Raw genomic sequence first — 17,840 nt, 5'->3', positions numbered from 1 at the left:
GCGCTTCATCAGCGTGCGCGGGGCGCGGCCAATGGGCGGCGAGCGCTGCCGGGCGGGCGCGGCGGCGGCGGCGGCGGCGGGATGGAGTCGGTAGCGCTGGTGGCGCCGGTGACGGCGCTGGAGTTCGTGGGGGACGTGCTGCTGGCGGGTGAGCGGCGGGCGGGCGAGGTGGCGGGGCCGGGGCCGGGCTGGGGCTGACGCGCTGTCCCGGCAGGCACGGGCCCGGAGGTGGCGGCGTTCCGGCTGAGCGGCGGCGGCGGCGCGGCGGCGGGGCGGCGGAGCGTGCTGCAGCAGGCGAGCGTGCAGGGGCTGCGGGCGGAGCCGGGCGGCGGCGGCGGCGGCGGCGGGGCGGTGCGGGTGGCGGCGTTCGGCGGGCGCTGGCTGGCCGTGCTGGCGGTGCGGCGCGGCGGCGGCGGCGCGGGGGGGGCGCTGGCGGCGGCGGGCGGCGGGGCGGCGCGGGAGGTGGGGGCGCGGGTGTGGGAGGCGCGGTGGGCGGCGGGCGGGCGGCTGGCGCTGGCGCTGGGCGGCGGCGCCGTGGCGCTGTACGAGTGGCGCGGCGGCGGGAGCTGGCTGCGGCGGGCGCGGTGCGGCGGCGCCGGGGCGCTGCGCTGCGCCGCGCTGGCCGGGGCGGCGGCGGGCTGGGCGCGCCTGGCGCTGGCGGCCGGCACGGCGGCGGGCGCCGTGGTGGTGTGGCGGGCGGCGGCGGCGGCGGCGCCGCGGCGGCGGCTGCGGGGTCACCGCGGCGCCGTGCTGGCGCTCAGCTACGCGGCGCCGCGCGGGCTGCTGGCCTCCGCCTCCGAGGACCGCAGCGTGCGGCTCTGGGCCGTGGGCGAGCTGGGCGGCGACGGCGCCGCCGCCTGCCTGCTCGTGTGCTACGGGCACGGGGCGCGCGTGGGCGCCGTGGGGCTGCGCGGCCCGCGGCCCGTGAGCGCCGGCGAGGACGGCGCCTGCCTCGAGTGGGGCGGCGGCGGCGGCGTGCGGCGGGCGCGGCGCGGGCACCGCGGGGCCCTGCGCGCCCTGGCCGTGCGCCCGGCCGGCGGCTACCTGGCCACGGGCGGCACCGACGGCGGCGTCAGGCTCTGGCGGCCCCGCGAGGCGGCGGCGGCGGCGGCGGTGGCGCTGGGGGCGCCGGGGCGGCCGCGGGCCGTGCGGCTGGCGGGGCCGCGGCGGGTGCTGGCGCTGGACGAGGCGGGCGGGCTGGCGGCCTACGAGGCGGCGGAGGGGCGCTGGGCGCCGGTGCTGGACGCCGGCTTCGCCGCCGGGCCCCGCGGGGTGCTGGCGGCCGTCCCGCTGCCCGGCCGGGCCGACGCGCTCTGCGCCCTGGGCGACGGCGACGGGCGCCTGGCCGTCTTCGCCCTGGACCTCCCGGACCTGGTGACCCGCGCCAGGCTCTTCGAGGGGGCCGTGCGCGGGCTGGGCTGGGCCGCCCGCCCCGGGCTGCCCCCCGACGCCGCTGCCTTGCTGGCCTCCGGCCCCCACGGAGAGATGCTCTGGCTGGACGTCGCCTGCCGCCCCGGGCGGCCGCCCGCCCTGCGCCTCAGGGGACGCTACCTGCTGCCCCCCTGCAAGCAGCGCTGGCACACCTGCGCCGCCTTCCCGCCCCAGGGCGGCCTCCTGGTGTGCGGCGACCGCCGCGGCTCCCTCCTCCTCTTCGCCTGCAGCCGCCCCGCGGGGCCGGCGGCCGAGAGCCCCGGCTCTGCCCACGCGCCTTGCCCGGTCGGCGAGGACTCCGGGAGCGAGTCGGAGCCCTCGCTCTTGGCGCGAAAAGAGGCTCTTCCCCTCGAGAGCCCGCTGTCCGTCCTCTTCGGGCTCCACGGGAAGACGGGGGTCACCTCGGTGACCTGCCACGGCGGCTACGTTTACAGCACGGGCCGGGACGGCTGCTACCGCCAGCTCCGCCTGCGGGCCCGGCAGCTCGAGGTGCTGCGGAAGCACAGGCCCTGCAAGGGGCTGCAGTGGCTCGAGGAGCTGCGCTTCGCCCCCAGCGGGGACCTGCTCGTGCTGGGCTTCCACGCCGACAGCTTTGTGGTGTGGAGCACCAGGACCGGCGAGAACCTCCACTGCGTCCCCTGCGGAGGGGGACACCGCTCCTGGAGCTACAGCGGCGGCCCCTCGGCCGAGGCCTTCGCTTACGTCAAGCAGGGGGACGTGATGCTCTACCGCAGCGCGGCTGAGCCCTGCGAGCAGCGGGTGCTCCTGGCGTCCCTGCACGGGCGGGAGATCGCGTGCGTGCGGCGCCTGGGGGCCGTGCGGGCGCCTGGCCGCGCCGCCGTTGACGTCTTCGTCACCGGCAGCGAGGACACCACGGCCTGCGTCCTCACGCTCAGCGAGCGCTCCCGCGCCGCCGTGCCCCTCGCCACGCTCGACGACCACATCTCCAGCGTGAGAGCGCTGGCGCTGGCCGGCCCCGCGCAGCCCGGCGACGCCGACTTCTCCACCCTGCTCTTCTCTGCCGGGGGCCGGGCGCAGATCGAGTGCTACCGGCTGCTCTTAACCGGGGACGCGGCGTCCGAGAGCACCGTGGCCTGCGAAGTCACCCACCTCGCCTCCCACCGCCTGGACGAGCACTGGGACCGGATGAAGAATAGGCACAAGCTCGTCAAGATGGACCCGGAGACCAGGTGACGCTCGGTGGCAGCCTGAGGCTGGCTCGGCCGCGGTGGCGGTCCCGGGACCTGCGCTGGCCAGGCCCGCTCGCTGCGTTAGCGAACGGCTCAGCCCTTCCTCCTGCCGCCTCCGAGCGCTCGGCGCCGCATCCCGCGCCGGCCGCGGGCTTCCTCTCGTCACCCGGGCAGCGAGCAAGCGTCGTGCGTTTGCCGCAGGTACATGTCCCTCGCGGTCGTGCCCGGGACCGAGCGCCTGCCGACACCCTGCAAGTTCCTGGCTGCCGCCTGCAGCGACGGGTCTGTCCGGTGAGGAGCCGCCCTGGGCCGCCGGCGCTGGGGCACGAGCAGCCTCAGCGGAGGGGGTGGTGGCCCCGGGCTCCGAGGCAGGAGCGGGAGGGCGCGCGTAGGACGCGGACACCCCGGCAGGGAGCTGCGGGGAGGGAGGGAGCCCCTTCTCCCCGAGCTGACCGCCCTCTGCTCCCGCGCAGGGTCTTCGGGCTGCTGGAGGCCGCCCGGAAGCTGGTGCTCGTGGCGGAGTCGTTTCACCACCAGCGCTGCGTGCTCAAGGTGGAGACCTTCCTGCACGGGCAGGCGGGAGGCGCGAGGTGAGCCCTGAGCGGCGCCGCCGGCGGAAGCGGGCGCTCGGCCTCGCGGAGGTGGGGGGGTCCGCGTGACGGGGACGGGAGGCGGCAGGGAGCAGCTCGGGCCCCCGGGCGCGCGCAGCTCCCGTGACGCCGCTCTCCTAGGAGGCGCTTCCTGTGCAGCGCGGCCACCGACGGGAGCGTCGCCTTCTGGGACATCACCGTCCCCATCGCCGAGGCCGCGGACGCCCTGCACCGAGCGGAGGGAGCGATGCAGCCCCTGGGTGGGTGTCTCCGCCGCCCCCTGCCCCGTCCCGAGGGCGGCTGCGAGGCGGCGGCAGCTCCTCCGCCGTCTCGAGCGTTGCTGCTCTCCTGACGCAGCCTCTCCTCCCAGCCCTGGGCGCCCCGCTGCTCACCGTCGTGGCGCACAGCTGCGGCGTGAACAGCCTCCACGCGCGGGAGACGCCGGACGGCCGGTACCTGGTGGCCAGCGGCAGCGACGACGGCTCCATCCACGTGTGCCGGGTGGAGGTGACCCGGGGCGAGGAGGCGGCCGCGCCGGGGGCCTGCCTGCGCCTCCTGGAGCGGCTCTCGCGGCCCGGCGCCCACGCCGCCCACGTCACGGGCATCCGGGTGCTGCGGCCGGACCTGGTGCTCTCCGCCTCGGTGGACCAGCGCTTGACGCTGTGGCAGCTGGGCCCGGGCGGCCTGGAGGCGCTGAGCACCGCCTTCTTCCACGTGCCCGACCTGGCGGAGCTGGACTGCTGGGAGGCGCCGGCGGAGCCAGGCGGGGAGCCGCACTACTACTGCGTGCTCTGCGGGCAGGGCCTGGAGCTGGTGCGCTGCGCGGCCCCGACCGCCCGCCCCGAGCCCCCGCCGCCCCAAGCACCCCGGTAAAGGTCGGGGGGGGGGAGGAGGCGCACGGTGATCCCCGCTCCCCGTGTTGCTGCGGCGGGCAGGGCGGGTGCCACGAGCGCTACGTGGCGGCCTGGCAGCCTGTGGGGGGGGGTGCGGGAAGCTGGCTCTTCCCGTCCACCTGAACCCTGGTCCCAGCCTGGGCATCCCCCTTGGAGAGATGACTTTTGGGGACAGCACTGCCACCTCAGAGCTGTCCCAGCTCCTGCGGGGTGTCATGGCCTGGCAGTTTGGTGGGGCAAGGTGGTCATGGCTCCCCAAGCAGTAGGGAACGAGCAGGGTCCTTGGGGCCTGTCCTGCCCAGGCGATGCATGAGCTCTTGTGTCCCCCACCTTCCTAGGGGGTGAGGGGGGACACAGGTCCACACTTCCCAGCTCTGGTCCTGGAAGAAAGGTGCTCAGGAGGGTGCTGAGCACACTGCTCTGCCTTGCAGCGTCCCCCTCCAGCCTGGTCCCCAGCAATTCAGAGGCTCCTGCTACCTGGGTCACAAGCTCAATTCCCACTGTGATGAGCATGGCCAGGTCTCTGCATCTCTCAGCTCTGGCTTTAAAGCCCCTTGGTGACAACGTGTCCAGGCTGGAGGCTGTGTTGGCTCTGGCAGGTGACCTGCAGCAGGACTGTCCTCGCTCCATGGAGGACGAGCCCCTAGCTGCCACCTTGAAGGCTGAGGCAGCCTTACACTGTAAGGGAGGTGGCTGGGGCTCCCTGATGGCAGTGCGGGACACCCCCTGCCACGCTGTAACACCCAGAGCCAGCCATCCCCAGCAGAGCAGGCCTCGGTACCGTCCTCAAGCTGGCAAGGGCAGTTGGGAGCAGGTTAAAGCACAGGTAGGGACGAGATGCTGAGCACAGGCCCAGCCCCGTGCAGAGCCTGGTGTGGGACAAGGGGTCCAAGTGGAGCCCCCCCCCCCCCCACCATGTTGCCTGGCTGCCTGCACCGCAGTCGCGCAAGGAAGGGGCCTCCTTCCAGCCCCGAGATGCTCAGAGAGCATCCAACTGTGAGGGACCAGGCCTCTGTCCCCCAGCACCAGGGTTGTTGAGAGCTATATCCTGCTCCCCGCAGCTGGGGACGAGCCGAAACCAGGCTGTGTGGTGCTGGTGCTCTTTTCCCAGCCTGTGGCCACGTGCCTCCACCCCCACCTCGGGCGGCGCTGCTGGGGTCAGCCGTACACAGCACTTGTCCAGCAATGAGTGTATTGGACCTGAACACCGGGGCCCGGCCCGGGCAAGGCAGGAGCCCGCGAGCCCCAGCAGCTCCATGCCAGCACAGAGCTGCCCTCCAATAAACAGCATTGAGGGAACTGAGGCTGGTGCCTGCTATTGTGGGTGCCCTGGGCGCTGGCGCTTCCTCGCCTCATCCGCCGCGTCCCGCAGCCTGGCTGCCAGAGATGCTGTCATCTCCCCGGCCCCGGCTGGCAGGCCTGTCCTGGGTGCGTGTATCCAAAGCCTCCCTCAAAACCCACCGCGGCAGGGCTCCAGTGTGCCTCGACACCCCTCACGCTGCCAGGAGGGCACACGCTGTCCTTGCCCTCGCCTCCCACGCGGCGTGGCTGTCCAGCAGCGGCTCAGATCTGGCTGAGAGGCGGGAGGTGCAGAGTGGCCAGGGCGCTGTGGAACGTGTCCCTCACGGCTGCCAGCAGCTGGAGGCGAGCAAACATCTGGTCAAACAGGTGAGGGAATGGCTCCTGCGGGGAGAAAGGCAGCAATGTGGGGGCTGGTGGCCACAGTCCCCCTTAGCCCCAGAGGCATCGCTGCCTCTTCACCCTGCTGACGTGGCCTCAGAGCCCTGCCCCAGCCTCTTATCTTGCTGCTGGCACGCAGAAGCCTGCTCGTGGCAGCCCAGCCCCACGGGAAGGCCTCCGCAGCCTGGGCTAGTGTAGCCCCCTGGGAGGGCTGCAGCGCTGCCCCCCCTTCAGCAAGTCACCTGGGCTATTTGACTCACCCCCAGGATGTGGACACGGTTGTAGTAGGAGCTGAAATCCATGCTGAGCTGGATCAGGAATTTGCACACCTGCAACACGGAGAGCTAGTGTCGGCACTGCAGGGTCTGCTCTTGGGTCGTCTCCCCCACACCAAACAGCACTCGCAGTGTCACAGTCTCGTCCCAGGGAAGCCCCTCAGCACTGTCCCGGTGTTGCATACCGGCGGGCAGCACCCTTCAGGGTGCAGCCTTGCCCCAGGCTGGGGCTGTGAGAGCAGCACCCATGGGTGCTCCGGCACGTGGTACTTACCGTCTCTGCGCTGGCTGTGATCCGGATCCCCTTGCTGGGTGAGGGCAGCTGTGCTGCCTGCTGCAAGACTTCGGGGAAGGGCAGGAGATAGTTGAAGAGCAGGAGCCATTCGCCCTGTGAAAGGGTTCGGTGTGTCCGAGAGGGCCGGATCCCCCTGGGCCAGAAGCATCGATCCTCCGATCCTCCGGAGCTGAGGGCACACAGCTCCCTGCAGCCTCCGTCCCTCAGCACTCACCTCTTCCCGGAGGCAGGAGAAGTTCAGTTCTGATGCTGGCGGCAAGGGTGGGTATGTGCCTGGGAAGGAGGCGAGAGATGGCTGCTGTGCGCATAGCAGCCCCGGTGCTGGGAGCCCTGGGGTCTCCCTGCTGCAGGGACAGCCCAGGGGACTGCTGCACTGGAGCCCCGTCAGGCCATCAGCCTCCTGCCTCTGGCAGAGTCGCTGCTGAGGCGGTTGTGGGGCTCCAGGAACAACCCCATCCCCACGCAGCCGTGAGGAACAGCCCCAGAGTCGCTGCTTAGGGAGAGGGCCCGGTGGGCTAGGGCTCACCCCGCTCCACAGCCCGCTGGTAGGTGTCGAAGAGCGTGGCCAGCCGGGCACAGTTGTACATCACGAAGGCGCCGCTCTTGGTTCCCTTTGTGGAGATGCTGCTGTCCTCCAGGTCCAGAACGATCTGAGGGAAGAGAGAGGCTGCGGTCCAGGCTGCTCGGCACACAGCCGGTCCTGGCACGTCCCTGCACCTCTCGCTGGGGGAGCGGAGCCTTCCCCAGCAGGCAGAGCGTGACCACCAGTGTGCTGAGCCTGGGCCCGTCCTGGGCAGATGGGTGCAGGCTACCGGGGCTGGCTGCTGGTGCAGGAACACCAGCCTGCACCTGCTTGCTTCAGCCCATGGGAAAGCCCTCTGCCCCAAATCCAGGGCAGCCAGAGCCCACAGAGCGCCTCCCCTCTCCCCGTCGCTACTTGTCCCTCTGCTTCTGCCCGACCTCAGCCTGTGCCATGAGCTGTAGCTCCCAAAGAGCGGTATGTCCCACTGCTCACAGGCCCCCCGGCTCTGCACAGACCGTTGCAGCTCTGGCCTGTCCTACCTGACTACGGTGGGCAGTGCTCAGCATCTCAAACCTGATGGCAGCCGCTGTCAGGACATCGATAACCTCAGTCCAGGCCTCGTCTGCAAAAAAACACAAATGGGGCCACAGCACGGCTTGCTCCAGCCCCGCGTACCTGCCACCCTCAGGCAGAAACCCCCCAGTGCGGGCTGGGAACCAACACGCTTCCCTAGCCCCTTCTCGCAGCAGAGAGAAGGGGACCTTCTGTGCAACGGTTCAGACACCTTCCTCCCAAGCAAGGTCAGAACCCCGCTCCTTCCCAGGGGAGAGACCTCCTGGCTGCAGCCACGAGACCCTGAGGTGGGTGGGTGGGTGGGTGGGGGAGACTTATGGGAGCAGTGCGGAAGCAGCATCTACGTGTGGAGCAAACCCTCACCTTGTGCGAGTTCCCCATACTTCATCACAGAGGCTTCGTACATCTGGCGCTTTCGGAGCCTGGGAGGAACACAGACAGTTAGAGCCACCACCGCCTCCCCAGGGCGAGCCTGCTCCAGAGAGGGCCCGAGGGCTCCCCCAGCCTTCGGGCTGCTGGGGCTGGTCACACCGCACGGGGCCTAGCTCCTGCCCCGGCCTTTCCTCCCAGCAGCGCTGCTGGGGAGGGGGAGAGCTACAGCCCCCGGCAGTCAGTGCCAACAGGGCCAGAGGCAGCCCAACTAGAGGAGCCTACTAAGAGCGAGGAGGGCAAAACAGTTGTCTTCCCTCTCCTGCCCCTGCCGTGGATCTCCAGGCCTCTAGAGACAGCCACGAAGCCGCAGAAAAGCGGAACGGAGGAAGGCTGCTGGGACCACACAGAAACTTCCTTAAACCTCCGGCACGCTCATCTGTTCAGAGAGCTTCCTGGGTGTCCGCAGGGCCAAAGCAGAGCCCAGGCAGCCTGGTCGGTGGGTGACACAGCCAGCTCCTTGCTAAATACCAACTTACTGGAAGTACTGGTCTGCCCCAATGGGGGATGAGGGCTTTGCTATCTTCACTGGTCCACAGACAAGGTGTTTCTGAAAAAGAAATGAGACAGCAGGCTTAGGCTCAAGGACTTAGAAGCTGTATCAGCACTAAAATGCAGTGCCAGAAGAATTGAACCTGGAGAGCAGCCAGGGAAACCTCTGCTCACAGCTATGGAAACAGGAAAAGGGGAACACAGAGTCAGGAGCTGCTGAAGTGCACTGGTGCGTTCAGTCAACAGCCCGGTTCTGCCTGCACCCCTGCAATCCCCTCCTGCCCTTCCTTCTTCAGCACTAAGGTCCCAAGGGCTCCGCAGCCTGGGCAAGACTGCGGAGGGGCCAGCAGGGCTGAAGGGAAGGCTCCCGAGGAGGCGAGGCTGGACCTCGGATTCACTGCAGGGACGGCAGGAGAGCTGGCTCAGCCCGAGGACACTGGGGGCCACGATGAAGAAGGCAGAAAGTTCCTCACCTGCAGAGCTGTGTGGGCTCCCGGATCCAAAATCCTCCAGAGCAGATCCATCTGCTGCTGCTGGAATTCCTCCTCGCAGCTCAGCACGTGCACCACGTGGCAGCAGCCTGCCTGGCCGCCGGCCTGCAGCAGAGCACAGCAGCGAGCTCGGACGCCGGCGCGGGACAGAAGGGAACGCCGGCGGGAAGCGAGAGCCAGGCAGCGCGGCGGCGGGGTTACTCACCGCGCACTGCAGGACGGCCTGCTGCAGCTCCGCCAGGCACCGCAGCTTCTCCTCCGTCACTGAAAGGAGGAAGGACAGTCAGGGAGGGAAGCGAGGGCGCGCGGCACCCCTGCTCCGTCCTGCCCCAGCCCGGCAGGTGGAAGGGGAACAACGAGGAAAGGCAGTCTACATCTAAACGCTCCTTATTCTTGTTAAGGTAATTAAAAAAAAGAAACGGACTCCCGTGCCGCCCTTCACGCCCCGTGCTGCCACACTAGCGGCCCACGGCGCTCACCCCGGAGGACGTCCAGGTTGGGGTCGTAGCCCTCCAGGTGCTGCTGCTCCACGAAGCTCCGCAGGTCCACTTCAGCCACGACGTCCTCGGGCAGGGCAGCAGCGGCGCCGCCGGCCCCCCGCTCGCCGGCCGCGACGTAGGGCGACCGCGCCAGGGCCCGCTTCAGGGCGGCGATGGCCTCGGGGCCGCCGGGGTCGGGGCGGCCGCAGGGCCAAGCGACGCGGAGCTGCCGCAGCACCTCCCGGCTCGGCTCGTCGCCCAGGGCGGGCACCAGGCGCACGCTGGCCCTGCGACGGAGAGGGAGGGAGGTGGCGGTGAGGCCGCGGGGCGGCGGCGGTGGGGCCGGCGGGGGGGGTGGCGGCACTCACCCCTGGGCGCGCAGCACCTCGGCCAGGTGGTCGGCGAGCAGCACGGGGCGGAGGCGGCGGGGCGGCAGGGCGGCGGGGCCGCGCAGGCCCGGGCAGTGCAGCACCACGCGCGCCGGGGAGGCCGGCGGTGGGGCCGGCGCAGGGCCGGGGCCCAGCAGCCGCCGGAAGGCCTCCGGCCGCCGCACCTGCACCGCCAGCCCCTCCACTGTCTCCTGGCACCCACTCAGCGGCAGCACTTCCGGGCCCGACAGTGACGTCACGCGCGCCATGACGTCAGCAGGCACCTGCCAGAGACACGGGGGGATGAAGGCAGAGAGAAACCGCTGGGTAAGGCCCCTCCCCCTGCCTCTCTGGCCCCGCCCCCGCCCAGGCAGGCCCCGCCCCCCGCCCAGGCAGGCTTCGTCTCCGGCGCGCCGGCCCCGCCCCCGATGCCTGGCCCCGCCCCTGCCGCCTAGCAGGCCCCACCCCCGCCCAGGTAGGCCTCGTCTGCGGCGCGCCGGCCCCGCCCTCGCTGCCTGGCCCCGCCCCCGCCGCCCGGGCCGGCCCCGCCCCCGCGGCCTACCTGCCCCCCGCCGAACGCGGCCCGCAGCGCGGCCTGCGGCGCCAGGAAGTCGCGGTGCCGCAGGCGGTGGGCGCCGCTCTCCTTCCGCCAGAGCGCGGCCGGCCGCCCCAGCGCGCCGTTCAGGGCCCGCAGCGTCGCCGCCACCGCCGGCCTCCCCTCGCCCGCCTCCATGCGCTCCCCTCGCCGGCCGCTTCCGTCGACCCCGGGGCGTGACGTCACACCCCCCTTCTCGGGCGGGGCCTGGCGGGAAGGCGGCCGCCATGTTGGGCGCGGCGCGCAGCGTGCCTGCGCGGCCATCTTGGGCGCGGGTGGGTTGGACGGGGCCGGGCGGCCATCTTGGGGGTAACGGTGGCGGCGGGGGGGGGGGGGGGCGCCATGCTGGGCGTGGCGGGCAGCACGGCGAGGCCATGCTGGGTGTGGCGGGTCGCAGTGACCGAGCCCCCGGGAGAGCGGTGGCGCAGCCGGTGGGGCCTGCACGGCCCCCGGCGGCCGCTCGCCCGCCAGGCCCGGCCCTCCTGGCCAGGGCGTTTGGGAGCAGGAGGGACGCACCTTCCCCAGGCAGCAGTTCAACCTGCCCCGAAACGCTGCCCCAGCGGCTGCTCCTTCCCCTCCCGGCCTCTCAGAGCCGAGCCCGCTGGGGGCGGCGGGGAGCGGAACCGAAAGAGGGCTGAACCGCGCCGTGGAAAAAAACACGAGCGGCTGCGAGGGCCGGGCAGGAAACGGGCTTTATTGAGCGGCCGGCGGACCGGCCTCGGGGGCCGGGGCTCCTCCGAGGGGAGCCGCTCGGCCTGGCCGCGGGCAGGACGGGGGCTTCGGCCACGCAGCGGCCCGTCCCGCCTGGGTGACGCTGCCCGCCGGGCTCGGGGAAGGGCCGTCCCCGCCGGCTCATCAGCCCCGAGGGGAAGGAGGTGGACGGAAAGGATGGGAGGCCGCGCCTTGGCGGTCTCGCTGCCCGCCGCACAGCCCGGTTCCTCCGCGGCGGCGTTTCACAGCCCGCGTTTACGTGGCGCGTGCTGGCGGGGGCCCCTTCCCTCCTGCCACCCCCGCGCTCGCGGCTCCGGGGTCTCCGGGGGTCGGGCCGAGGTGGGGGTGCTCTCTGCGCCGCCCACAGCCAAGAGGTGATCTGAGACTTGCTGCTCACACCAGACCAACTGCTGACTGTCTGCGGGGCAGGAGCCGCCCGGGGCCTCTGTCCGGCGCGGCACACCCCGACGCGGCCTGAGAAAGCGCTCGGACCTCGTCTCGGGCCGCTGCGCCGGCAGAGCCGCTGCGGGGGGGTCGGCTGGCTCCGTCCCCGGCCCTGCAGGGCTGGGGGGTCCCGGCCCACGGCGGCACCGTCCCCGCGCGGCTCCCTGCTGCGGCGCGGCAGCAGCCCTGCGAAAGCCGGGGTGGCGGGGGGGGGGCCGGGCCGCGTGCCCGACGCGAGGCTCACGGAGGCGCCGAAAAAGCTTTGGACAGACACGACATTCCCGATGGCTCTCCGGCTGCCCGCTCAGCGGGAGTGATCGTGTCATTCCAAAGCCGTCTCTGTCTCTCGGGGGACCGGATCCCACCGGGGTGCCGCTCGCCCTGCCCTACGCCGCCTCCCGCCCCACCGGCGCTGGGTGTTGGGGGGGAGAAACCGCGGGCCGGGGTAGAGCCCCGCGCGGTGGCGGCGGCGGCGGCAGGAAGCCGGCGCAGCATCTCGTGACTCGCGCCGGCCCTCGGCGGCCACATCCACGCTGCGGCCGGCAGCCGCTCGGCACGCTCGCTCCGGCGGTTTCTCCCCAGGAAACGAGCTGCTATCTTTAGCCGGCGGGGAGGCACGAGGTTGGGGGGGGGGCAGGCCTGTCGGAGAGCCCCCGGCATGGCCGGGGTGGGGTGGGGGGGCCGGACGCCCCTTTTTCCCAGCTCGCAGCCGCTGGGGGCAGAGGGGCCGGGGCGGCGGGGGCGGCGGGGCCGAGGCGGGGGCGGCGGCGCGGGTAACGAAATCCCAGGGCAGCTGGGCGCAGCGGGGACAGCTGCTTTTGGGATTCCGTTGCCCGCGCGGGCGCCGGGGCCGGGCCGGGCCGGGGGCTGCCCCGCCGCCCCGCCACACAGGGCGACTTACCGCCGGGCTGGGGGGCGGGGGGGGCCAAGGGGTTGTGCTGCAGCCCCCCCGCCGTCGCCGCGGGTCAGGAGCCAAAGGGGAGGGCGGCGCGGCCGAGCCGAAAGGAAACGGCGCCAAACAACGCGCCGGTGGTGGGGCCGGAGCACCTGGCGCCGTCGTCGGAGCGGCCCCGGAAACCCGAGCTGTCCCCGAAGCAGGGCACCCGCCCCGGCACCTGCGGCGCCCGCCGCCCCCGGGGCCTCCTGGCTCCGTGCCGCCTGGCTGCCCCGGCGGGAGGCCTTCGGGCACCCGCCGCGGGGGAAGCGAAACCGGCCTGCTGCCAGTGCCGGGCCGGCGGTGCGGGGTGGGGGACCCCAACGGCGCCGCGGGCACCTCGCGCTGGGGGGTCCAAGGGTTGGGTGCAGCCCGGCGTCTCCCCACCTCGGCAGGGTGACGGGAACGGCTCCGCTCACGGACGCCGGGAGACGTGCCGATAACCGCCGCGGTGCCGGGGCTGCCGGGCTCCGGGCCAGCGGTGCGGGCGCGGGAGCAGAGCGGGGAGACGGAAACAGGAACCCGAGCGCCTGCCGTGCCGGCGCAGGGGAAGTCACAGCCGCAAGCCGCAGCACGGGGGCTCAGCCCCAGGCTGATGGCAGCGGGCCCACCGGGGGGGGGGGGGGGAGCTGTGCCGGGGGCACAGGGTGGCAGCAGAGCCGAGCCGTGGGGCGCAGGGCAGGAGCAGAGCCGAACCGTGGGGCGCAGGGTGGCAGCAGAGCCGAGCCGTGGGGCGCAGGGCAGGAGCAGAGCTAAACCGTGGGGCGCAGGGTGGCAGCAGAGCCGAGCCGTGGGGCGCAGGGCAGGAGCAGAGCCGAGCCGTGGGGCGCAGGGTGGCAGCAGAGCCGAGCCGTGGGGCGCAGGGCAGGAGCAGAGCCGAACCGTGGGGCGCAGGGTGGCAGCAGAGCCGAGCCGTGGGGCGCAGGGCAGCAGCAGAGCTGAACCGTGGGGCGCAGGGCAGGAGCAGAGCTGTGCCGTGGGGTGCAGGGCAGGAGCAGAGCCGAACCGTGGGGCGCAGGGTGGCAGCAGAGCCGAGCCGTGGGGCGCAGGGCAGGAGCAGAGCCGAGCCGTGGGGCGCAGGGTGGCAGCAGAGCCGAGCCGTGGGGCGCAGGGCAGGAGCAGAGCTGTGCCGTGGGGCGCAGGGCAGGAGCAGAGCCGAACCGTGGGGCACAGGGCAGGAGCAGAGCCGTGCCGTGGGGCGCAGGGCAGGAGCAGAGCTGTGCCGTGGGGTGCAGGGTGGCAGCAGAGCCGAGCCGTGGGGCGAAGGGCAGGAGCAGAGCCGAACCGTGGGGCGCAGGGCAGGAGCAGAGCTGTGCCGTGGGGCGCAGGGCAGGAGCAGAGCTGTGCCGTGGGGCGCAGGGCAGGAGCAGAGCCGAGCCGTGGGGCGCAGGACGGGAGCAGAGCCGAGCCGTGGGGCGCAGGTTCAAGGGCAGCGCCGAGCCGTGGGGCGCAGGCCATGCACAGTGGGGCCCAGCAGAGAGCGAGGGGGGAGCTGTGCAGAGCTCTCGGTGGCTGCTGCCCCCCCCATCCCAGGGCTGGAGCATCCCCCCGTTTCTGCAGAAGAGCCTGCGCCCCACGGGGATCCCTGACCCCAGCACTGCAACGGGGGGTGGAGGGGGGGCACCAGCATTGCCCCACACCCAGGGGCTGGGACAGGGGCAGGACAGGGCAGTCCCATGCCCCCCCCCCGCCCTCGACAAGCGTGGGACCACCACATCCCTCCCGCCCAGTGGGGTCCCGCGAGCAGTGCTGCCTGCATCCCTGCCTTTCGCTCTTGCCTGGGGAGGGGGGTCTGCGCTGCTTCCCCCCCTCCCAACTTTGGGTACCGCTGGGGCTGCCCGGCCGCCTCCCTCGCGCCCCTCGCCACCCCGGCCCGGGGCTGCCGGACAGCACATGGCAGAGCCGGCCAGCGCGGGCAGCGGGGCCGGAGGGGAGGCCATCCCCGCGCAGGGACCCCCCCCCCCGGTTCAGGGGGGGTGCCCACGGAGCCACCCCGCAGCGGGACCCCCCCCCCGCGCCCCTCTCACCTCCAGCCCCCAGCAGCCTCCGGTGCAGCAGCCTCGGCCGGCGCGGCGCCTTCCCAACGCCCGGGGTGGGGGGCACGGCGGCCGTGCCGCTCGGAGCGGGGCTCCGGGGGACGGACCCTCTCCCCGTTCCCCCCCAACCCCGGCGCAGCAGGGCCGGGGTTCGGGACCCCCCCCCCCGCCCCACCCCAGGCGTCGCGGCCCGGTCGGGCGACGGCCTCAGCGTGGCGGCGCGGCCGGCGAGGCCGAAGGCAGCGGGGGCGTCCGCCCCGCATCCCGCCGTCCGGCCCGCGCCGGCACGGTCCCCCCCGTCTCCCTCCCCGGCTAAATACGGCGGCGGCGGCGGCGAGGGCCGGGGGGCTGGCCCGGGGGCCACGCGCGGCCCGCCGCGGCCTGTCCTCGCCACTTCCCCCTTTCCCGGCACAGCCGGTTTCGCTTTTGCTCCGACGACGCCGGCCAAAGCCCGCCCTGGGCGTACCAGGCGCGCCGAGCCGGAGCCAGCGGGGCCGCCCGCCGGAGGCCACCCCGGCTCGGGGGGCCCCCGCGCCGCCCGCCGGCCGCCCCGCGTCCCCCCGCGGCGGTCAGGGCCGAGCCCCGCTCCCGGCCCCACGGGGCAGCGCGGCGGGGCTGGCGTGTGGGGAGGGAGCTGGGTTGGGGGGGGGGGGGGCAGCCTTCCCCCCCACCCACCCAACTCGTGCTCCCCCCCCCCCCTTTCCCCAGGCCAGGGTGCGCCGTGGCCCACGCCACCGCTGCGGGCGGCCCCGCTTCCCCTCTGCCCTCGCCGGCGGGGACGGGGCTGGGGCTGGGGGGGTCACGGCCGTCACTGTGGGCGCGGGGCTCCTTGTGGGGGGGGGGTGTCAGTGGGGCCAGGGCCGTCTGTGGGGCTGGGGCTGCCAGCGGGGCGGGGGCGGTCGGTGCCAGCCGGGGCTGCAGAGGCCTGTGGGGCTGGGGCGGGGGGGTGCGGGCTGGGGCCGGAGCCGTGTTTTGGGGGGGCGGTGGGGGGGGCTGTCGGTGGGGGTCAAGGCTGTCTGTGGGGCTGGGTGCAGGGCCGGCTGCGGGGCCGGGGCTGTCGGTGTGGGACGTGGCCGGGGCGGTGAGCGGGTCCGCAGCCACCGGTGGGGCGGCTCGTGGGGCCGCGGTCCCGTGTGGGGCGGGGCGGGGCGGAGCGCGCGGGGGCGGGGCGAGGAGGGGGCGGGGCTAACGAGGCCCCGCCCTTCCGGCGGCGCGCGGGGTGAAGGGGGGGGGTCATGGCGGCGTCGGTGGCGCTGCGGCAGCTGGGCCGCGCGGCCCCGCGGGGGGCGGCGGCGGCGGGCAGGTAGGGCCGGGCCGGGCCGGGCCGGGGGCGCCGGTAGTGCGGGGACGGGATGGGGGGTGGCTGTGGGGCAGTCCTGGCGGGGGGCGATCCCCATGGGGCAGCCGTGTAGGGAAGGGTTGGGCTGAGAGGGGGGAGCTGTGGGAGAGCGCTGTGGGGCTGAGAGGGGGAGCTATGGGGCAGCCATGTGGGGCAGGGCTGAGGGGCTGAGAGGGGGGAGCTATGGGGCAGCCATGTAGGGAGGGGAGGGCTTTGGGGCTGAGAGGGGGGAGGTGTGGGGCTGAGGGGGGGGAGCTATGGGAGAGGGCTGTGGGGCTGAGAGGGGGAGCTATGGGGCAGCCATGTAGGGGAGGGGAGGGCTTTGGGGCTGAGAGGGGGGAGGTGTGGGGCTGAGGGGGGGGAGCTATGGGAGAGGGCTGTGGGGCTGAGAGGGGGAGCTATGGGGCAGCCATGTAGGGGAGGGGAGGGCTTTGGGGCTGAGAGGGGGGAGGTGTGGGGCTGAGGGGGGGGAGCTATGGGAGAGGGCTGTGGGGCTGAGGGGGGGGAGCTATGGGAGAGGGCTGTGGGGCTGAGAGGGGGAGCTATGGGGCAGCCATGTAGGGGAGGGCTGTGGGGCTGAGAGGGGGGAGCTATGGGAGAGGGCTGTGGCGCTGAGAGGGGGAGCTATGGGGCAGCCATGTAGGGGAGGGCTGTGGGGCTGAGAGGGGGGAGGTGTGGGGCTGAGAGGGGGGAGCTATGGGAGAGGGCTGTGGGGCTGAGAGGGGGGAGGTGTGGGGCTGAGAGGGGGGAGCTATGGGAGAGGGCTGTGGGGCTGAGAGGGGGGAGCTATGGGAGAGGGCTGTGGGGCTGAGAGAAGTATCTATGGGAGAGGGTAGTGGGGCTGAGAGAGCGTGGCTGTGAGGTGGCCCTGTGGGGGGCTGTGGGGCAGCCACGGGGAGGGGCTGGGGGGCTGACGGGGGGAGTAGCCGTGGCGTCGCTCCTCCCGCAGGGCGCCGAGCCGCGCTCACCGCCTCACGCCGGCGGACGACGAGCTCTACCAGCGGACGCGGGTGACGGTGCTGGAGCCCGAGTCCCCCAACACCATGTTCATCGAGGGCTACACCAGCCGCGGCTTCGCCGTCAGCGGGAGCCTGGTGGTGGGGCCCTGCGCCATCCTGCCCCGCGCCATCCTCCAGTGGAACGTGAGTGCCCCACGGCAGGGCGGCGGGGGAGGCTGCCCTGCCCCGGCCCGTGCGGCCGGCGGGCGCCCCGCGGGGCCTGCCCCGCTCAGCGCCCTCGGTGTCCTCGCAGGTCGGCTCCTACAGGGACATCTCGCAGGAGAGCCTGTCGCTGTTCCGGCTGCTGGAGCCCCGAATAGGTATGTGGGGCAGGACGGCCCTGCCCGGGCAGCGGCGCCGCCAGAGCCCAGCTGGGGAAGGTGTGGGGCAATTGTTAGCCTCTGGAGGGAGGGCCCGAATACTGCCGTCCCACCTTCGTGTCCGGCTGTGCGTCCCGTTGCAGAGATCCTGGTGCTGGGCACGGGAGACAGGGTGGAGCGGCTGCATCCCGCCGTGCTCAAGCGCATGCGGGAGTGCGGGATTGCTGTGGAGGTGCAGGACACGGTGAGGAGGGGTGCGCGCAGGCGGCGGGCTCCAGGGAAGGGGGTGGTAGCCTGTGCTGTGGGGCTCTGCCTGCCGGGGGGGGGGGGGGGGGGGGGCAGACAAGCTTGGAGGGCAGGGAGTTCCTCTGCCCCGTGGGGAAGGGCTGCGGGCCCTGTCTGCGGGGAGTAGCAGCCTGCCCTTCATTCCCTCCCTTTTCTTATTTCACAGGCAAATGCATGTGCAACCTTCAACTTTCTAACAAATGAAAAACGCATCACAGCTGCTGGGCTCATCCCTCCCCGGGGCGGCTAGGTGCTCTGGGCCACGGACTGAACAGCTCTCCTCTTGCCTGCCTGAAACACTGGAGCTGCTGCACCCTGACCGCTGCTGCTCCAGATGAGGAAAAATGCTTCAGAATAAACTGGTAGACCCCCAGGTGCTGGCTGGGCTGTGGCTCTCTGCCCACAGGGAGGGTGTTGTGGAACATATAGGCTCAGCTCTTGGCCCCAAAGTCATAAGACTTTCTGGCTG

At 73.1% G+C, this 17,840-nt stretch overlaps 3 protein-coding genes across 4 annotated transcripts; 2 read left to right on the top strand and 1 right to left on the bottom strand.

The window, feature by feature from the left end:
* The first annotated feature begins 58 nt into the window (after positions 1–58).
* Positions 59–5,401, top strand: WDR6 (WD repeat domain 6). Its single transcript, XM_068960281.1, has 6 exons — positions 59–148; positions 215–2,621; positions 2,823–2,912; positions 3,095–3,211; positions 3,353–3,471; positions 3,582–5,401. Exons 1-6 carry the CDS (start codon positions 82–84, stop codon positions 4,082–4,084), a joined length of 3,303 nt encoding a protein of 1,100 aa, XP_068816382.1. The 5' UTR covers positions 59–81; the 3' UTR covers positions 4,085–5,401.
* A 148-nt stretch (positions 5,402–5,549) lies between these two features.
* On the bottom strand, positions 5,550–10,450 carry DALRD3 (DALR anticodon binding domain containing 3). The gene is made up of 13 exons (XM_068960286.1): positions 10,272–10,450; positions 9,710–9,993; positions 9,342–9,628; positions 9,068–9,126; positions 8,845–8,967; positions 8,359–8,429; positions 7,814–7,872; positions 7,417–7,499; positions 6,881–7,004; positions 6,569–6,627; positions 6,334–6,447; positions 6,045–6,113; positions 5,550–5,787 (listed from the first exon to the last, which is right to left on the bottom strand). The coding sequence occupies exons 1-13, from the start codon at positions 10,440–10,442 to the stop codon at positions 5,668–5,670; spliced, it is 1,623 nt and encodes a 540-aa protein (XP_068816387.1). The 5' UTR covers positions 10,443–10,450; the 3' UTR covers positions 5,550–5,667.
* On the top strand, positions 10,426–17,744 carry NDUFAF3 (NADH:ubiquinone oxidoreductase complex assembly factor 3). Of its 2 annotated transcripts, none has more exons than XM_068960284.1 (5): positions 10,426–10,613; positions 16,718–16,910; positions 17,020–17,086; positions 17,230–17,330; positions 17,538–17,744. In XM_068960284.1, exons 1-5 carry the CDS (start codon positions 10,441–10,443, stop codon positions 17,619–17,621), a joined length of 618 nt encoding a protein of 205 aa, XP_068816385.1. In that variant the 5' UTR covers positions 10,426–10,440; the 3' UTR covers positions 17,622–17,744. The 2 variants fall into 2 exon arrangements, with proteins under 2 accessions (XP_068816385.1, XP_068816386.1); XM_068960285.1 differs by lacking the exon at positions 10,426–10,613 and adding an exon at positions 15,638–15,732.
* The last annotated feature ends 96 nt before the right edge of the window (positions 17,745–17,840 follow it).

This window comes from Struthio camelus, chromosome 14, assembly GCF_040807025.1.
Source record: "Struthio camelus isolate bStrCam1 chromosome 14, bStrCam1.hap1, whole genome shotgun sequence".
NCBI lineage: Eukaryota > Metazoa > Chordata > Aves > Struthioniformes > Struthionidae > Struthio > Struthio camelus.
Note: the sequence above shows the minus strand (reverse complement) of the source record. Positions and strands in the feature narration are given on the sequence as shown.